This window comes from Silene latifolia, chromosome Y, assembly GCF_048544455.1.
Source record: "Silene latifolia isolate original U9 population chromosome Y, ASM4854445v1, whole genome shotgun sequence".
Taxonomy (NCBI): Eukaryota; Viridiplantae; Streptophyta; class Magnoliopsida; order Caryophyllales; family Caryophyllaceae; genus Silene; species Silene latifolia.
In genome coordinates, this window is record NC_133538.1 from 254,742,177 (window position 1) to 254,763,322 (window position 21,146).

The 21,146-nt window shown below is 42.1% G+C and overlaps 2 protein-coding genes across 2 annotated transcripts; both read right to left on the reverse strand.

The window, feature by feature from the left end:
* Positions 1 to 19,057: 19,057 nt before the first annotated feature.
* On the reverse strand, positions 19,058 to 19,588 carry LOC141630479 (uncharacterized). The gene has a single exon (XM_074443291.1). The coding sequence runs from the start codon at positions 19,586 to 19,588 to the stop codon at positions 19,058 to 19,060; it is 531 nt and encodes a 176-aa protein (XP_074299392.1).
* Positions 19,589 to 19,657: 69 nt separating this feature from the next.
* On the reverse strand, positions 19,658 to 20,286 carry LOC141630480 (uncharacterized). The gene is made up of 2 exons (XM_074443292.1): positions 19,898 to 20,286; positions 19,658 to 19,850 (listed from the first exon to the last, which is right to left on the reverse strand). Exons 1-2 carry the CDS (start codon positions 20,284 to 20,286, stop codon positions 19,658 to 19,660), a joined length of 582 nt encoding a protein of 193 aa, XP_074299393.1.
* Positions 20,287 to 21,146: the final 860 nt, after the last annotated feature.

Consider the following 21,146-nt stretch of genomic DNA (forward strand, 5'->3'; position numbering starts at 1 on the left):
AATAACCTATTAATCACTTTCATCCGAGTCAAACATCATAATTAATCATTAAAATCACCAATCGACATTAACGGCTTGCAAATACGGCTTCACGACAGACCGAGGCCAAGGATGAGACGCGCGTCTGCTGCGCCTTTATTCAAAGGACGCACTCTCTGCTTTGCTGCATTCTTCTGGCCGAGTTCGTCTCTCAACTCCGTTTTCGCCTTGACATAGTTTGCTTAGTTTATGTATTAACTAACTATTATCCGTATTATCACGCTAATTCCTGTTCGTTAGTTTATTTCATTCCTTTATTCCTTTTTCTCAAATTATCCGTTTTAAAGGTATTTTCGACATAAATCACCTATCCCAATGTAATTAATGTAATTTTCATTATTGTAATTTATAGTTATTGTATTTCTTTTATCATTTGTATGTTTTCACATGTAATGAGCATTAAATCCCACTTCGACCCAATTGTTTGCTAATTACGTGTCAACCGACTTAGTTAAATTCTCACATGCTAGGATTAAAACTTGGATGTTGCATTGCATGCATATAGCCGACGATATATCAAGTACGAATAACTTCCCTAATCATTAGTAGAGGCCGCTATCGAGGCGGGCGGGATTAGGTGTTCGATCAAAAGAGCTTCCTAATACGTACCCTCACCCCTTACTCCAGATCTCCGTGAGCACCCGTGTTCATTGGCATCCACGAGAGTCATTCTAGACATAGAATGCTAAGGGTAACGATTGCTTAGTGTTCATGTCACTACTTTGTGTCTTGACATGACACGAGGTATTCGAACGGTTCCAATTTCCCATAAAAATTGGTGGCGACTCCATACAAAATGCAAACGCTTGTTTCGTTTCTCACCAAGCGCCCTCGTGGGCGGCCCGTCCACGGTTTGGCGACTCATTGGGATAATACACTTACGTGTAGCCAAGGGTGAAACTTGAACAAGGTTAGGGAATAGTTTGTACAAGACAATTGTCGGTTTTCATAACTCGGTCTTCCTAGACCGTTTTATTCGGCCTTCCTAGGCCCAACCCAACCCATTCGACCAATCGTCCCGTCTAAACGGTCCTAATTCTTATTTGGGCCTAAGGATGGATAGCGATTGACGTCATCCATACCATGATGCTTACTCTTGTTTGTATCAAGGGCCTTCACTACTTGAGGAAATGGACTAGGAATCGGCCTTACTCTTGTTTGGTACGAGCCTCTCCACAGACTTCGGGTTTGATGGTTCGGTATGGCGACCCACCCTTTAAACCAAAACCCTTTTAAATGCACTCAGCATCCCGTTATAATGCTTGTATAAATGCTTGTACATTACATGATCACCACTTTCTAAACAAAACCATGACGATTTTTCAAAAATCAAAACCCTTTTTAAAATCAAAATTTCGAAAAGGCCTTTGATTAGCACAAAATCCGGTCAAAACTCTGTCCGTTTGTCGTGTCAAACTTCGGGCCTAAAACCCATTTTAAAACCAAATACAAAAAAAAAAAAAAAAAAAAAAAAAAACGTAAAAACACAAAAAAACGAAAAAACGAAAAAAAAAAAAGTCAAAAAAAAAGAGTCCTAAAAAAAATGTTTTAATCAAAAGATTTTCAAATCATGTAAATGTAAATATGTAAATTCAATTGGGCTAAGTTAGAGTCAAAGTTCAAACGGACTGTGTCCTAGTCCGAACTCCGTCGAGTCATGAACCCGTCTTCCATTACATTTTGGGTCTTTTCAAATACAAGTCAAGTCCTAAGGCGTCACGCCGTCATTTTGGACTCCCTACCCTAATTCAGTTAGGATCTAATCATTTTCGACACATCGAGTCACACGTTTTGAGGCTCAACACACGAGTCTCAATGGGACTCGTATTTGAGTCTAAACTACAATAGTCTTCTTAACACCTATAAGCAAACCTCGAGTCCAGAATCAACATGTGTCATCAATCCCGTCAATAAAGTCAATCATATTAGGGTCACTATGTCAGAGTCAACACTCGAGTCTAAAATCAAGGTCAAACACCGTGAATCCAAACACGAGAAGTCACTCAGGACATTTCCCGGATTCACAAGTCAAGAGTCTAGTCATCTCGTCTCGTCGTGTATCCTTTATTTGTTGCCTTAGTATGCGTGATCCCATGTCAAATCAAGTTGTAATGCACATCATTTTCTTCTCGGTAGGAATTCCGCAATTTCCAATGAAAGTGTTCAAGAACGTTTATCTGTCGTCGTCGAGGGACTAAGTACTGCAGTCATTAAGCTTCAGGCCATCATCGAAGACTTGAGCGCTCGTGTCATCAATATGGAAGACAAGATAGATATGATGAAACCTTTACCATCTTCTCATACCCCAAGGCCAAGGCATAGCTTCAACACAACTAACCCATCTAAGAAGGCCAATGAAGACAAGGGAGTCAACCTCTTGGAAACTCCACCCAGAAGGCCGGGACGAGCTCATAGGGAATTCGTTGACCTCGAAACCACATATGAAGTAGCTCTACGAAGACCGGTTTCCCGGGAAAACTTCATCCAATTGGTCCAACCCTGGACACGAAAATATATTCCCGGATGGAAGGGCGATTCATATTGTCAGTACCATCAAGGTAGGGGACACGATACGGAGGAATGCTTTTGTCTAAAGCATATTATTCAGGATATGATCGAGGATCGCAAGCTTCCTGTGCCACCTTCCGCCAAGAAACCCAAGAAGACTGACCCTCTTGGGTCCAATATCATTAAGCATGATGAAGAATCATTCCTGGATTGTTCTCATCTCCTCAATCATCATGATGACAAAGAGATCAATGTCCTCGAAGATGAAGATTTCCAAAATGGAATGCTCATGCTTTCCATTACCTTCAACAATAAATTCTCCAAAATAGAAGGAGCCATTGATAATCTAAACTTCCGACTTTCCAACATGGAGAAACCAGTTCGCCGAAATGGGTAAGATGCTTGATGCCCAACCTCTCAAAATGAAGAGTGTCCAGACAAACCCTCAACATGACAGTCCTAAGGAGAAAGCAACAAATGGGCAATCCATTCTTAGTTCTTCTCATCCGGGAATCAAAATCAATAAAGGCATCCTCATGGATCCTTCGTCAAAGAAACATAACAACCCTGTAAGGTCACCCACAAAGGCTTCCGAAAATAAGGGCACACCTCCTAGGAGATTTACCAACATTGGTATTACATACACTGATGCCCTTCAGAGACTCATGGAGCGACGAATGTTGAAGCCTATAGGACCTACACGAGAACCGGATAAGAAATCCAAGTTCGGGATGAGAATGCCTCTGCAAATACCATAGAGGCAAAGGGCATGATACGAGAGAAATGTTTCAAATTAAAACATGTCATTCAGGATATGATCGAAAACGGGAAGTTGTCCCTCTCAACTTTTAACCCACAAGGTAGCTTAGGCAATCCTCATGGATATACCACTTATCAAGAAACTCTTCTTGAATGTTATCCTTCCAATGTTCCCAATGATGAGGACGAGGTGCTCAAATGGGTGAATGCTCAAAGTCGATCCGGCCAGGTTCTTTGGAGGAGAAAATGTTCAAGCATGGGCCGATGATTATGAGTCTATGTCTAAGATCGCGTCAAAGTCCGAGTCCGAGTCCGAGTCTTAGGCTTTCTATCCCATATTTGTTATAGTATCTTTCTTTGTGTCCATTTCCGTTTCTAGTGACAACCTGGGGGCTGTCCCACGAGTCACATGTCTTCTCGAGTCTATGTTAAATACATTTATTATCCATTTCAATAAAAGTACACTTTTCAATCCATATATTCTATCCTGTCTCTTCCTTTACCTTTTCCTGTGACAACGAGAATTGATTTGAGACATTTTAAAAAGAACAACACATGTCACCAATGTGAGTGCACTTATATGATGATGTTAGTTCAAAGTTGTAGAGGATCCGAAACTCCGTGTTCATTTTTCTTTACCTATTCCATGTCTGGCAATAGAAACCACAATATAACCCTAGTCTAGGACGAGCACATCTCAAGAGATTCTAGGACGAATCCAGACCATCTCCCTTATTAACGACCTATGACGGAAGGCATGCTCATTCCCCACAATAAACAACCCGTGTTACTAAAGACCAACCCGTTTCACATCAAAAGGTGCTAGTCTGACCCAAGTCCATCCAAGACGATACGAGCCATGATCAAAGACAAAAGGCTCAATCAAGAGAAATGACCAGGATCAATATCCAAACAAAAGAGTCAAAAGAAGAAGGTTCAATCACACATGTCAATATCCAAAGTCAAAGTTATCTTCAAAACCTGATCAAAAATCTGAGCAAAAGCCGAAATATATTCCAGACCAAGAATTTGAGTCTGAATCAAGATCAAGCCTCAAATGCTAAACGGAATACTCCTGAAGTCTATATAGAATCGAAGACGTCGATGAAGATGGTCAGCTAGCACCCTCACTTAGCCTTTCACACATCACACACCCTAAGTCCTTCTCGAGACCGTTACAGGGAGATAGTTAGGGAATTTTGAGAATCCTGTCAAGCTTGTCAAATATACCCATCCTTTAGGGCCAAGACATGGAAACTTGAACCCACGTCATTTTAACCTACCTTTATGTGCTCAGGCTACATCAAGCCAAGAGGCTCCATTTCCAAGCCATAATCCCATCAAGCCTTAACACCACAAAATCAAGCTCCAGAGATTTGTTCATCAAAGCCTCTTATGACCGAGCTCCACATTCCAAATATCCAATCCAGTTTCACCTTGACCTATACACGGAGTCTTCAAGTACTTTGCTACCTAGGACGGGACATACCCAATTCATCCTTAGGGTCCACTTTTAGGTGTGCTCACATGACAAGGAAATTTTTACAAACTTAACCTCTTTGGTCTATGATCATAGGGAGTTATCTCAAATCGATTCTTCGAGTCACCAAAGGAATATTACCCTTGTGACCCCTGCACTTTAAGGCCCTAACAACATAGCTTAGGCACACACTTGAACTACGATCTGGTTTGATTTCACCTTTTCAGGTGGATACGTAGACAGTCCTTTCTTACCCAAGAAGGATACAACCACAACACCCAAATAAAATTAACCAAACCCCTGAACTACGATCTGGTTTGATTTCACTTCACGTGAATACGTAGGCAGTCCTCAAGGACACAACCATCCCCACTTCCAACTTTCAATCTCAATTATCAACCATCCCAATTTTCAACCTTCCAACCTCAATTAACATCCCTTCCACAAACAACACCTCTATACTGGGGGCTCCTTATTGTCGCCCAGCCTCTTTTTACCAAAGTCCAGAGTCATCTTCTCATCCTGGGGGCTTCTCTTCCAAGGTGCCACCCTTCCTTTATTCCTCTAAGTCTAGCTAGTACTCGGTCCAGACAATGACAAAGGTCTTAGATCAATTCTCCAGTTTATCGTGCCTCAGAAGGATCTCTTTTACAGCAAGCGGCAGCAAAAGAAGTCCTAGTAGACAAACGATCCATGGCTCATGCCTTGCCTTTATATGCCTTCATCATTCTTGCAATTCTTATACCTTTGGAACTGATACGCATTGTCACCCACACTTGGCTAGGGGTTGCGCATACTTAAACAACGTTTGTCAAAGTCATCCATGTGTCGCGTCAAATCTAAGTTAATGTCGCGTCAGTCAAACCTAAGTCTACATTTTGCGTCATGTCCGTATAACGTCTACGCCGCGTCAGTCACGTGTCTAGAGCCCATTGAATATGCATAACGCATTACAAACGATGAACTTCTTTGAACAAGTTTTAAACAACGTTTATAAAGAGACGACTTTTGCAAAACCTATGTGTTTCCTTGTGATAATTGCTTACGCGCATATATTAGATTGCATTCTTGTGTGGCTACTAACCATGCAGGTAAGTATCATAAGCAGTACTTTATCAAGACCTCGCTTGCCACAACGAGCGAATACTCTTTGACAGGTGTTTCGACACACCTCTATTCTGTTCCCCCAACGCGAGTACACGGACAGACATTCCCTTTCGAAACATGCAGATTCCCCAGATTTATTCACCCAACGAGAGTTTGCTTGAGGACAGAGATAGGCAGATACCCCCAGGCGATCCTTAAACCCTTAGGATAATCCTTTAATCCTTTCAGGTAACCCTTTTCAGGATAAACCTTCATATCTTTCAGAAACTTGCCTTAATCTTTCAGACAACCCTTCAGATAACCTTCGTATATTCAGATAACCTTCAGATACCCTTCGGATAACCTTTAGATAACCGTTGGGATAATCCTTCCTTGAGCCTTCCTCCCTTCAGGTAATCCTTTATTTCTTCAGACACCTTCAGATAACCTTAAGATACCCTTCAGATAGCCTTTAGATAACCTTCAGGATAATCCTTCCTTCACCTTATCCCTTCAAGATAATCCTTCATATGTTGATCCTTTCAGTAACCTTCAAATAACCCCTTTTCAGTTAAGTCTCCTTTCAGCCTTCCCATTAGAGAGAATTATCCTTCAACCTTCCCTTTAGAGAGAGTTGTCCTTCAGTGAGAGATAGCCTTCAGAGTTAGCCTTCAGAAGTATTAAGAAGTTTCTTCAGAATCCCTGTGACCCCTAATGCCTTCAGACACCAAGTTATCTTCAGACCAAAGAATTTTGCCGAAGCGTCTTGATCCGTTTCACCTGGGGTATCTCGGGTATGGTTTCTTCTTATGGTCAAGTAGCTTCCTTACGTAGTCTAATGGACTTTAAATGACCCTCCCCGATAGTCGACAGACTCTAAAATGTTCCCGACGACAGGTCCTTGGCTCAGACCCCTTGAGCCGCCTCGCGTCGCCATAGTCGTCAGGTTGTAATCTTCGATTGACCTGTGGGCTATACTTTGACTTTCGCCTTGTCCAAGCCTCAGTCAAAGTGGGGGCTCTGTAGACACCTCGTTTCTGCACCTCCCGCAAACCACCCGGTGATGATTGGGCCGCATGTTTGGTACGCGGAACGATTTGTGACAATTCGTAAGATTATCGTCAAGTGATTGCTCAAACACTAATGTCTACCTCTTAGTTGTCATCTACGTGCCGATACGGTCGTTTTGGCAGTAATTAGAGTACATTTGGAGTCCGGGTCAAAAACCGTCTTCATTTCCTAAAACCGTCAAATCCCGAGTCAAAGAAATGTGCTTGTCTACCTAAGGTTAGGATGTCATAAAATGTTGAGATTATGTCTCATTTTGAGTCCCATGTCACTTCATTAGGCTAAACTTAAAGTTTACATTACAAAATGTGCATTTCATTTAGTTAAAATGATAACCCGGCCTTTAGGCCCGTTTTACGAGGTGATAACGACTTTTTTGGGTCAGGCCTATTTCACATAAAGTTCTAGATCTCTTTCTTAGCTTTCCAACGCCACCGAAATCACCTAAATCCGAGTCTTGTAGAGAAAGTTATGCCTAAAATACGACAGGCTGTCAAACGCGTTTTCTACGCGCAGAGGAACCTACCCGGGAAAGGACGCAGCAAGTGCTGCGCCTCTTCCAAGGGACGCAGCATCTGCTGCGCCTTTTCCCAGGGCTTTCTTTTTGTCCAAGTTTCCGTGTTTTAACCTAAGTCGGTTATTTCCGGATCATTCCTTCCGTATCTTAGTCTTACCATAATTCCGTCGCGTGATTAGTATAAATAGGAGCCTTCGCTCCTCATATTTCTCACGCGAGTCTCCGCCCTTCTCTTCTCCCTTTGCATTCTAGACTTTGTTTTTACTTATTGGCGCCTACGTGCTTGAACTTTCGACCACGTAAGCTCGGATCTTTCCGGGTACCAGCCTCTCCGTTGCATGACCGACCAATTTGACCAACTACACTCAATCAACTTAATTAATCAATCGTTTTCCTCTTACGAGGGCACTTTCTTTGCATTCGCGTCGAGCATCACTAATCGATATCTTAGTCCTTCTCGTTTCGTCAACATGTAAGTCTGAGGGTGTATAATCCTTATTTATTTATTGTATTTTACTTTTCGTATCATCCATTGTAAGGTTTATGTCGAAAATACCATTAAAACCGATTTCTAAAACCCTTTGTTAAAACCTGTTTTGCGGATTTTCAGTAAATAACCGTCGAGAAAGGACGCAGCAAGAATCGCGCCTCTTGAAGGAGCGCAGATTCCGCTGCGCCTCTTCGTGAGGCTGCCGCAGTTCCTGCTTCCTTTCTTCTTCGTTTGTCCTCTGTAATTCGTGTTCAAAATCCTTCTTTTGCTTGTTCGCTTGTTAATTCTTCGTCATGATAACATATAAATCACATGTGTATATTATTCACCGTCATTCCCATGTTTAATTTGTCATAAATCCGACTTAAATCCCTTATAATTTATATTTGCGGGTTTTCGTCATTATAATTCAATTCCGGGTTGTAGAGATTCAATTCGTTCATATTGGGTTTCTGGAATTCGTCCTTGATATAGTTTCATCCGTCTTTTGTCATATTCGTCGCATATTCGTCATTAATCCATCTTATCTAACTTACTTAATTGATTTAATTTGTTTAGCTTGTTAATATTTTTCACTTCTGTCATTATTCCATCATGTATTAATTCGTTTAATCCCGTCTCATCCATGTTTTACTGTTTTCATGACCCATTCATATGTTAAATAACCTATTAATTAGGGCAGAGCAAAAAATCCGATTATCCAAATTGATCCGATATCCGATCCGAATCTGATCCGAATGTTTGGATATCTGATCCGAAAGCTAAGTTTGGTTTGGATATCTGATCCGAAATCTTTGGTTTTGGTTTGGATATGGATATTTGAATTAAAACATTTGGATATCCGATCCGATCCGAAACTATAATTTTCTAGTATAATTTCGAGAAAATAAAATTTTATTTGATACAACAACTTAATTAATGTTTAAAATATTAGAGAAATATCTAGGTAGTACTTAAATTTTATGTCGAGAACATTGGAATAAGAATACTAAAAAAATCATCATGTAAGACTATGAATATAATCGTGTTTCAAACTTAATTTTAAAGTAAATTCTAAAGTATGGATATCCGATGGATATCCGCATCCGATCCGATTGTTTTGGATACCCGAACATTGGATATCCGAAATATTTGGTTTGGATATTGGATATCTAACTTCAGGATTTTTAATATGGATATCCGATCCGAACTAACACTTTGGATCAAATATCCGATCCGTACTCTGCCCTACTATTAATCACTTTCATCCGAGTCAAACATCATAATTAATCATTAAAATCACCAATCGACATTAACGGCTTGCAAATACGGCTTACGGCCGAGGCGAGCCAAGGAGCAGGAACAGACGTCTGTCTGCGCCTATTCAAAGGACGCACTCTGCTGCGCTTTGTTCTGGCCGAGTTCGTCTCAACTCCGTTTACCGCTTGACATAGTTTGCTTAGTTTATGTATTAACTAACTATTATCCGTATTATCACGCTAATTCCTGTTCGTTAGTTTATTTCATTCCTTTATTCCTTTTTCTCAAATTATCCGTTTTAAAGGTATTTTCGACATAAATCACCTATCCCAATGTAATTAATGTAATTTTCATTATTGTAATTTATAGTTATTGTATTTCTTTTATCATTTGTATGTTTTCACATGTAATGAGCATTAAATCCCACTTCGACCCAATTGTTTGCTAATTACGTGTCAACCGACTTAGTTAAATTCTCACATGCTAGGATTAAAACTTGGATGTTGCATTGCATGCATATAGCCGACGATATATCAAGTACGAATAACTTCCCTAATCATTAGTAGAGGCCGCTATCGAGGCGGGCGGGATTAGGTGTTCGATCAAAAGAGCTTTCTAATACGTACCCTCACCCCTTACTCCAGATCTCCGTGAGCACCCGTGTACATTGGCATCCACGAGAGTCATTCTAGACATAGAATGCTAAGGGTAACGATTGCTTAGTGTTCATGTCACTACTTTGTGTCTTGACATGACACGAGGTATTCGAACGTTTCCAATTTCCCATAAAAATTGGTGGCGACTCCATACAAAATGCAAACGCTTGTTTCGTTTCTCACCAAGCGCCCCCGTGGGCGGCCCGCTATCCACACTTGGTATGAGGGGGTGTTACAAAGTGGTATCAGAGCCGAAGATTCCGGCACCTAAACAAATGAATTTAATGAACCTAGGGATTCTAAATAAAATGAACCCGGGGAGAGTTGTTTGGAGCTACCGCAAAGACTCGGGAGACGTCCCGGAGTCGCAAATTGGCCCTCACTAACTCGAACCGGTAACATGGGGAAGTGTGATGAGAGTTAGGTTTTGTATGTACATGTATGTGAAGATGCATGTTGGTAATAGTTGAAATTTGTAAGTGTGGTGATGGGAGAAATGGTGGATGTGACGGGTTTGTGAATGTCTGTCATGTTGGATTTAGCATATGCATGAATTGTATGCTGATACGATTATAACGTGGCATTAAAGTTCTTGATATTTGAATTGTATGCTGTATGATTATAACGTGGCATTAAAGTTCTTGATACGATGTGTTTGCTGCAGGAATAGTGAGCATGATAGAAAACCTTATACTGTATACCCGTCTATAGTGAGACTCGGCCGAGCGGGCGGTACTCGGACCAGTATGGGGTACTCGGCCGAGTAACCAAGCACTCGACCGAGTGTTGTTTGATTGTAAGTAGCAATCGCTACTGTATATGACAACTCAACCGAGTAAATAAGTATACTCGACCGAGTAGTGTCTACTCGGCCGAGTGTTGTTTTACTCGACCGAGTGTTGTTTCTGGATTTTTGACGTTTGCTTCTGGAGTCGATACTCGACCGAGTATCTGGGGGGATACTCGACCGAGTATGGTAGTATACTCGGCCGAGTGTTCCTTTGGCGGAAGGTTGTTACGTTTTGAGCCGTAGTCTTTTGTGCTTACGTTTCCTTGTTTCTTATCAGCTCAAAATGCCGCCCAAAAGAACTTCCGCGCAGATCCAAGCTTCTGAGATGACTCTTAATGAGGTTGCTCGCATGATTGAGCAACAAGAGGCTCTCCTTGAAGCTCTCAAGAATGTGGTAAAGGGGAACGAGAAGTCGATGGATGCTACTCAGCTCAGCATCATCATTGCTCGCTTCAACCCTCCCACATATGATGGGGTAGGTGAACCAAAGCTACTCGAAAAGTGGCACCGTGAGATTGAAGCTCTCATGGAAATGGTTAAGTGTCCCGAAGACATGATCGTTGAGCAGGTAGTATACTACCTGAGTGGTGAAGCTGCAGTTTGGTGGCAAAACGTCAAGGAAGATGCTAGAGCTTTTTACCAGGCGGAAGGAGTTATTCCGTGGTCTGGGTTGAGGAGTGCTATGAGAGAGCAGTTTGTGCCGGAGCATATCCGACACAAGATGAGATCCGACTTTGATTCCTTCACCATGACTGAGGAGATGACGGTCACTGATTACTATCATCGGTTCTTGGAGCTATCTCGTTATGTTGAGGACATGCAGCTAGGACAGAGAGGTTTGGCTCTCCGTTTTGAGAGAGGTTTATCTGCTAAGATCGTGAGTCGTATGCAGCTGGGGTTGCTACTGACCTCAAAGAAGTGTACCTGAGAGCGGGTCAAGCTGAGAGAAAGGTAGATCTCTCAAGAGAGATCGATGAGAGGACTGCTGTTGAAAAGAGGAAGGCTGATGGTGGAAACAATAGTCAGTCGGCCAACAAGAAAGGGAACTTCAGCCATGCTAAGGCTTTTTCTGGGGCAGCTGGTTTTTCGGGAGGATCTCGTGGCTGGGGAAAGAATGGAGGTCGGAGTGTGAGTGACAACTCTAACCTTACATGCTTCAACTGTGGTGGGATAGGCCACAAAAGACGGGAATGCACGAGCTACAAGCCCGGCACTAGTTCAGAGCTCTGGTCGGGAATTTTTCTCGGGGCCGACTCACGGTTTGCTAGTAAATCGCAACCGGGAGGTTCATGGGGCAATAGAGGTGGACAGGGCAAAAGGGCGGTTACAACCGCGGTGGTGGTGGATCTTATCAGCGCCAGAACAACAGAACCACTCAGGATTTGGCAGCCAAGCTAAGTACCTCGAATGCTTCAGTTCAGGGTGGAGGACAGAAAAATAGTGGAAAGCTTTTCATGATGGACAAGCAGGAAGCACAGGATGATGCTCATGTAGTTCCCGGTACCTTTCTTGTTCATAATGTACCGTCCTTTATTTTGTTTGATTCCGGGGCTACACATTCTTTTGTGTCTAAGAGTCATGTTGTGTCTATGGGTTTGGGGAAGTTTGAAGTTGTAAAAGATGATGTATTCATACCTTTGGGGAGTCTCGTGTCGTGTCTCAAGTTTGTATAAGGGGTATCCATGGTAGTTGGAGGGTAGATTTACCAGTAGACCTGTTAGAGTTTCCTATGGATGGGTTCGAGGTGATTGTCGGGATGGATTGGCTAGGTAGGTATGATGTCAGGATAGATTGTCGGCAAATGAGTGTGTCCTTAAAGGGTCCCAAGGGTGTTACAGTGAAGAAAAAGTATCCGTTGCCTAGGATTGATGACTTGTTTGATCAGCTAAGTGGAGCAGGGGTGTTCTCCAAGATTGATCCGAGTCGGGTTATCACCGATTAAGGATAGCAGATGAGGATATTCCTAAGACAGCGTTCCGGTCTCGATATGGTCACTACGAGTATGTAGTGATGCCGTTTGGGTTGACCAATGCACCAATGACTTTCATGGATTTGATGAACCGGATCTTTACGTTCTTGGATAGGTTTGTGGTTGTTTTCATCGACGATATCTTAGTCTATTCTAAGACTAAGGAAGAGCATGAGGAGCACTTGAGGGTAGTCTTGCAGACCTTAAGAGAAAATCGACTTTATGCCAAGCTATCTAAGTGCGAGTTCGGTTAGAAGAAGTGGCTTTCCTAGGCCATGTGATATCTAAGAAGGAGTATTTGTGGATCCTAGTAAGATTGAGGCCGTAACCAAGTGGGAATCGCCGAAGAATGTTGTTGAGATTCGGAGTTTCTTAGGCCTTGCCAAGCTACTACGAGGAGATTTGTGAAAGATTTCTCTACCATATCGCGGCCTATGACATCTTTAATGAGGAAGGAAGTCAGGTTTGTTTGGGATGAGAGTTGTGAGACGGCGTTTCAGACCTTAAAGGAACGCTTGACCACAGCTCCTATCCTAGCCTTGCCAGAGGGTTGTGAGAACTTTGAGGTATATACGGATGCTTCAAAGAACGGTCTTGGTTGTGTTTTGATGCAGGAAGGGAAAGTCATAGCTTATGCTTGAGGCGGTGAAGCAATATGAGGAGAACTACCCTACTCATGATCCGGAGTGGGTGCGATTGTATTCGCTCTTAAGATTTGAAGGCACTACCTTTATGGAGCAACTTTTCAGGTGTTCTCTGATCATAAGAGTCTAAAGTATATCTACAACCAGAAAGAGCTTAACATGCGACAGAGACGGTGGATGGAGCTGATCGGGGATTACGATATGGAGATCATCTATCACGAGGGTAAGGCTAACGTTGTTGCAGATGCTTTGAGTAGGAAGAGTGTTCATTCGCTATGTACCGCCATGTCTTGTCTAAAGCTGAGGGATGAGATGTCTAGGTTGGGGATCTTTATGATTCGAGAAGGGGATACCATCGGGGACTTGACGATCGAGCCAGAGTTGTATGAGAACATCAAGAGTAAGCAAGAGCTTTATCCTAAGATTCAGGAGTGGAAGTCAAGGGTAGAGTGTGGAACGGTTTCCAGGTTTTCTATCCATACAGATGGGAGTGTTCGTTTTGATGGGAGATGGTGTGTTCCTGAGGACGCAGAGTTGCGGAGAGTGATCTTGACGGAGGCTCATTGTACTCCTTATTCAGTTCACCCGGGTGGTGATAAGCTTTACAAGGATCTTAAGAAGACCTTCTGGTGGCCAAACATGAAGAGAGATGTAGCTGAGTTTGTGGCCAGATGTTTGACTTGTCAAAGGGTCAAGGGTGAGCAAAGGAGACCACAAGGTAAGATACAGTCTTTGGAAGTACCTGAGTGGAAATGGGAGTCGATCTCTATGGATTTCATTGTGGGGTTGCCTTGGTCACAGCAGGGTAACAACATGATTCGTGTTATTGTTGATCGGTTAACCAAGTCAGCCCATTTCGTTCCCATGAAAGATACTTGGTCTAAGATGCAACTAGCATTGGGTTACAGGAGGCATGTGGTTCGGTTACATGGTATACCTAAAGATATCGTTTCTGATCGTGATGCGAGGTTCATATCCAAGTTTTGGCAAGAACTGTAAGAGTTGATGGGTACTACTTTGAAGATGAGTACAGCTTTTCATCCAGCAACCGATGGTCAGACAGAATGGACCATCAAGACCTTAGAGGACATGTTGAGGGCATGTGTTATGGAGTTTGGGGGCAGTTGGGAAGATAGGCTTGATCTGATCGAGTTTTCATACAATAACAGTTATCATACAAGCATCGGGATGGCACCTTTTGAAGCTTTGTATGGCCGGAAATGCCAAGTCCGTTTGTTGGGATGATAGTTCGAGACAAAGTGGTTTTGGGGCCACGGGTGGTACAAGATATGGTTGAGCAAGTCCAGTTAATTCGGCAAAAGATGAGAGCAGCTCAAGATCGTCAGAAGAGCTATGCCGACTTACACCGCAGGGACATTGAGTTTGCGGTAGGTGACAAGGTCCTTTTGAAAGTGTCACCTATACGAGGTGTTATGAGATTTGGGAAAAAGGGTAAGCTAAGCCAAAAGTTTATAGGCCCTTATGAGATTTTAGACCGTGTTGGCGAGGTAGCTTACAGGTTACCGTTACCACCAGCTTTGGATAGGATACACAATGTTTTTCATCTATCTCAACTTCGGAAGTATGTGAGCGATCCATCGCATATCCTTGATATGGAGAACATCGAGCTTGATGAATCCTTGTCCTACGCCGAGATTCCTAAGGAGATTCTTGATCGCAAGGTTTGTAAAACACGGAATGGTGAGACGGTCTTACTCAAGGTTCTTTGGTCTAATCATAATGTGGAGGAAGCCACATGGGAACCCGAGGAAGCTATGCGATAACGTTTTCCTAACCTTTTTGACCAGGTATGTTTGGTTACGGGGACGTAACCGTTGTCTTTTTAGGGGGGGTAGGAGTAGGAGATGGTCGCGGTTGTGTTTTGTCTTGTTTTGCTGTTTTGTTTTGAGTCGGGTTAGTGAATTTTTGTGGTGACTTGTGTAGTTATTTGGTGTTGATATATGTGGTTAGTATAGTCTTGTTGCGTTGTGTTGTGCCTGGTTTAGAATGGGGTGTGAACTTCGGGACGAACTTCTTTTTAAGGGGGGAAGACTGTAATACTACGGATTTTCTTAGGTGACTACTCGACCGACTAGAGCCTACTCGGCCGAGTAGTGTTGTTGGTATAGATTGTTTCGGTTCTGCCGAGGAATACTCGGCCGAGTATAGTGGATACTCGACCGAGTATACACTTACTCGACCAAGTATCCGGTCTGGCGAAGTATTATTTCGACGGTTTGATTAGGGAATGTTTAGGGTATTTTATATCCCGCGTCAGTTTCTAAAAGAGCATTTTCAAACTTCATCATTTCTACGATCACCCTAATATCTCCCTAAGCACTTCCTAATCATTCCATAGCATTGTTGTGTGTGTAATCGTCGGAGTTCTTGCGTATAATCCCTCATTCTACTATTGGTAAGTTCTATCTTTATGTTATTTGTATTCTTTGGGGTTACTGTATACCTATATGGAGTTGGGAATATGGGGGATTGTGCATTGTGTAATTGTGTTATATGATTATTGTATAGGAGAAGACTTCGTAGAGGAGCCTTTCTGATTGTCCGTGTTGCGTTCTACTGTTGATTGCTAAGGTAGGGTTTCCCTACTCAGTTTACTGCTCTTTGTAAGACATGCTTGTTGTGATTATTGTTATCTGTTGATCATCGGAGTATGGATATTGTTGTGACGATGTTGGTGTGAGGGTATTGAGACGGTTGTGATGTCGTGTGATGTCGTGTGATTGTGATTGTGGTGGAGTCACTTGCGGTAGTGGCTTCACACCCTAGTTCGCCCTCCGTGGAACCCGCTACGGGAGGGGATGTGCACATTAAGGGACAGGGATGGTTGTCGCTCATTGAGGAGCTGGACTAGGTGGGATCGGCTGCGGTCACCCACTGGTGGCGAGGATTACCTGTTGCGATGGGTAATCTGGCAGGGCTACACACTTTGGTGTGTAGTCGGTTACAGTGTGATAATAGAGATTGGAATTGGAAGATGATCAGTTCATTACTTGTTGGTATGTTTTATAATGTTTGAGTAATACTGACCCCGTTGTTGTTTGTGGAATCTGCGGTGAACCATTCGGGGATGGTGAGCAGGCTTGACAGGAATTGCTAGTGTGAGCTTGGGGACAGTCATGGGAGTATTGTCATCACCAGTCATAGCATCACCGTCCGAGTCTTAGCAGATTTCTTTTATTGTCAGACATTGGAGTTGTATTTTGGTTAAATCAGTATTTGGATTTGAGATGTTGTAAACTATATCTTGCAGTACGTTAATAAATGTGCTCAGTTCAGACGCTTTTGATATGTACTAACCTCGGGCAACCGAGATGGTAACACACTTTCATGGTAGGGTGGTCCTAGTAAGGCACCTTGGTATGAGGGGGTGTTACACGCGTGGCGGAAACTATGTCAACCGAAGGGTATGGGAGGCATGGGTTTTCGAGACTTTCACTTGTTTAATATGGCTCTCCTAGGAAAGCAAGTTTGGAGAATATTAACGGAACCGGAGAGCCTCTGGGCCCGTATGATACGTGCTAAATACTTCCCGGATGGCGGCTTAATGGATGCTCCGTTGGGGCATAACCCGAGCTATACTTGGCGGGGAATCATTGAAGCTAGAAATGTGATACGAGGAGGTTTAAGAAGGCGGATTGGGGATGGCTTGACTACCCGAGTGTGGCAGGATGCTTGGATACCAAATACGCAGTCGGGGCGGATCATCTCTCCTATGGTTGCGGGGCATGAGGGTCTCAGGGTCGCGGATTTGTTGGAGGATGGGAATGGGAGCTGGAACGAGGGGCTTCTCGCAGCTTTGTTTCTACCATTTGAACGGGAAAGGATTCGCAATATCCGGATTAGCCCGAACAGACCTCCGGACGAATGGGCTTGGTGTGCGGAAAAGGATGGGGTGTTTACAGTCAAGTCGGCCTATGGGTTCCTAGCTGCTAATGGAGATGCTTTGGAGTTGGGGGTGCGTCTGATTGGGGAAGGGAGAGGTGGCTTTGGACTAGGATTTGGAACGTTCCGGTATGGCCTCGTGTGAAACTTTTCTTTTGGCAGCTGTGCAGCGAAGCATTGGCAACGAGGGCAAACATAGCAGCTCGAATACGAGGTGAGAATTCTCTTTGCTCTTTATGTAATTCTTTTTTCGAGTCGAGTCTTCATATTTTCAAGGATTGTCGGGTTGCACAACGTTTATGGGAGGAGTTGGGCTTAGATGCTGCTACTGCCGAGAGTGGTGGAGGAGTGAGGGACTGGATTGAGGCGAGTTGGAGGGAGCTCGGGGTGCGTGAACATGGTCTTTTCATGGTTGGATGTTGGGCCTTATGGGAACATCGAAATAAGGTCATATTTGGAGACAATTGTGTTAATCCTGAGAGTGTTATTCGGAGGACTTGTGACGTTATGGACGAGATTAAAGGGGGAGGTTTTTTGAGGTCGAAAACGGGGGGTAATGGTGGACGATTGATGAGGACAAGAGATAAGGGGTGGACACCACCGCCTAGGGAGTATGTGAAGGTGAATGTGGATGCCGGGGTTAAGGAAGGGGAGGGCGTGGGAATGGGGCTGGTGTGCCGGGACGAGAGGGGATGTGTCTTATGAGGTGTCTCGATTGTGAAGGTGCAAAGTTGGGACCCAAGGGTTTCTGAGGCGGCTGCTGTTCTCGAAGGCGTAAAGGAAGCGGTACGTTTTGGCCATACGAAGATTATCTTGGAAAGCGATTGCCTACCTGTCATTGATGCGCTGAAGCGGAAGGCTGTGGGAAGAAGTATTTTCTCGCTTGTTATAGCTGATATTTTAGCTCTTTGCAATTCTTTTAGTTCTATTCTTTGGTCTTTTGTTAGTCGAGCAAACAATTGTGTGGCTCATGAGTTAGCTCATCCTTTTCCTAGAGTAGCTAGTAGTTTTGTTGGATCGGAGACTCTACCTCCGTCTGTGAACAATGCTGTACTGTTTGATTTATCGGTAATTCAATAGAACCTTCGGGTTTCCCCTCAAAAAAAAAAAACGTGTAAATAGTATCCAAGCCACATCGTAAGAATCTCACTACAAAATTTAGAGCATGTTTGACTTAATTTGTTGAAAATGAGTTTTTGTTTTTTTAGCTTAATTTTTTAAAAGTGTTTTTCAAAAACAGAAGTAGCAAATTGTTGTTTCTATTTTTATGGGCAAAAAGATGATTTTTTGGCTTTTGAGAAACTTTGCTTTAGCTTTTAAATAATGACATGTTTGGCCAAAAACTTTTTTTAAGGCCAAAAACACTTTTAAAAATCAGGCCAAACACACACTTACTATTCTAATGACTTTTGTAGTTCTAATTGGTAATTAGGTATAGAAGACGATTGCAGGGGTTACTACAAAGTTTATGTTATGTAATTGAGCTTAAGGCTAGGAGATAGTAAATAAGACAGGAGATAGAAATAAAAAGGGTTAAAATTGGATAGTGAACCCGTCATAATTTGGGCGATATTAATAAAATCTGGGCGACAAAAAGTAGCACCCTAAATAAATATTGAGAATGAAGGGAGTCCATAAAATTATAATTTTCTTCAGCGTATCATTAGATTTTCATCTAGTAATAGTTTTTTTTGCAAAAGGTTATAATTCTTTTCATTCATCCTCAAAGGGGAAAGAAAAGAATACAAGACTTTACAAAGAATAACCACTTAAGCCTTTTTCAAAAAGGCCAACCAAGCATGAAGACAATCCCTAATTCTCCCATTTGAGAGTAGGAAACCTATACAAAAGCGAAACACTGATGGTATACTTGATGCTAAGTAAAGCTTGCTCCACTGAAGTCTCATGCTCAGAGGAAAAGCCTGCGATTTTGTTCAGCCCATACTCCATATATAACTCCTATTAGACAGCAAACATACCAAGCGTGCTTCCAATGCTTCCTATGTCTTCTATCCTTACACCATTTCAGCTCAGCTATGTAGCTATTGCTACGGCCAGGGATCTTCATCCATTTCAACATTCCTTGCCAAAGGGCCTGAGAATAAGGGCACTTAAAAAATAGGTGAGTGTGGGACTCATTAGCATTCCCACAAAGAATGCATCTGTTGACAATGATCAGGCCTCTTGCTTGGAGTGTATCCACAGTGGCTAAACATTTCTGCACAACTAAAGAGGCTATGAGAGCATGTCTAGGCTCAACAGCTTTACCATAGACTGCTTTTAAGAGAGGCAACTTGTCAAACTTAGGTCTAAACCAGTGATAGGCTGACTGTATGTGGTATTTGCCCCCTACACACCAGCTATGTAAAAGAGCCTGAGCAGCTTGAGGTGATCCAGTGGCCTTGATCATGTCATTCTTTACTTCAAGTATACCTTTCATGCTCTCAAAGAACTGGTCCTTAGTTGTAGCATCCCATATGGTATCAGACTTTAGGTTATAAGCCTTGGTTCATCTACTCCAAATTCCAACAGGAGGTAAGTCCAAAAGCCAGATCCTTTTTGCGAGAAGGGCTCTATTCCATGACAGGAGCTCCTTTATCCCAAATCCTCCTTCCTCTCTAGGGGAGCAAATATCAGTCCAACTTTTAAGAACCAACTTTCTTCTATTATCTTCAATGCCCCAGAAAAAGTTCTTACAAATCCTATTAATCAGCTTAATGACACTGTTAGGCAAAAGACTTTAGAACACCAGTGTTGTATAGCAGCCTGAATTTTGGTGATGAGAACACCATACATGTCAACCCTGTTCCTAGCTATATTCAAAGGCAACCCCAGGTATCTGAAGGGAAATTTTCCCTCAGAAAACCCAGTAGTTTGCAGAAGCTGATACCTGATATCATCCTTGACCCCTCCAAAATATATTTCAGTTTTACTTGTATTTGCTTGAAGTCCAGTCCATCCAGCAAACTTCTTCAGAGTGTCTAAGACAACCTGGACAGAGGGCACATCTCCTCGAGTGAAAATCATTAGGTCATCCGCAAATACTAAATGGGTTAAGCCAATCTTAGAACACTTAGGATGGTAAGAAACAGAGGGTTGCCTGCAAATCACTCTCAGGTGTCGAGAGAGAATTTCCATACTCAGAACAAACAAATAAGGTGAGAGTGGGTCACCTTGTCTAATACCGCTCTTACCCTAAAAAAAACCATAAGATGCTCCATTAAGTTTCAAAGAGAACCTGGAGCTAGAAATTGATCTAGTAATATTGGTTGTTGGTAGTTACCTTTTATTTGTGTACGGTAAAGAACATGAAAACACCCAATTATTCCATAATCAACATAATTCTGTTGCAAAAGAAAAATAAACAAATCAAGATCAATTTTACGATAAGATAAAAAAAACAAAAAAATTAATAATAAGACTATACTATTATAGTAAGTTTTACAATTAAAACAACAAACAATAACAAATTCTCCTATAAAACTCTAAAAAATCAAACAACGTGATAATAATATCTAACATCACAAAAAAAAACTAAAAACGTGTAATTAAGGAACATTGAATGAGAAAGACTAAAATAATTATAGATTATTTACAGCAACTCTCCTATAGGACCGTCCTATAACATATGACTGACCAAATAGAAGAGAAGCTAAGACAAAACAATTAAATTTATTTATATTTTAATGTTAATTTAACGACCCGACATTTTATGATGAAAACTAACATATCTAAATATACAATTTATCAATATAAAATTTTAAGTTATCAAAAGAAAATAATTTTTCACAAGTTTATTAGCTAATTTATTTGGGCTTTTAATTATTGGGCTAGTCTTATGGATAAAGTGGTCTTACACAACAATTTGTGGACTATTTATAACTCACCTATAGGACCGTCCTATAACATAGGACTAACCCAATAGATTAGAAGCCAAGACAAAACAATTAAATTTATTTATATTTTAATTTTATTTTAACAACCCGACATTTTATGAT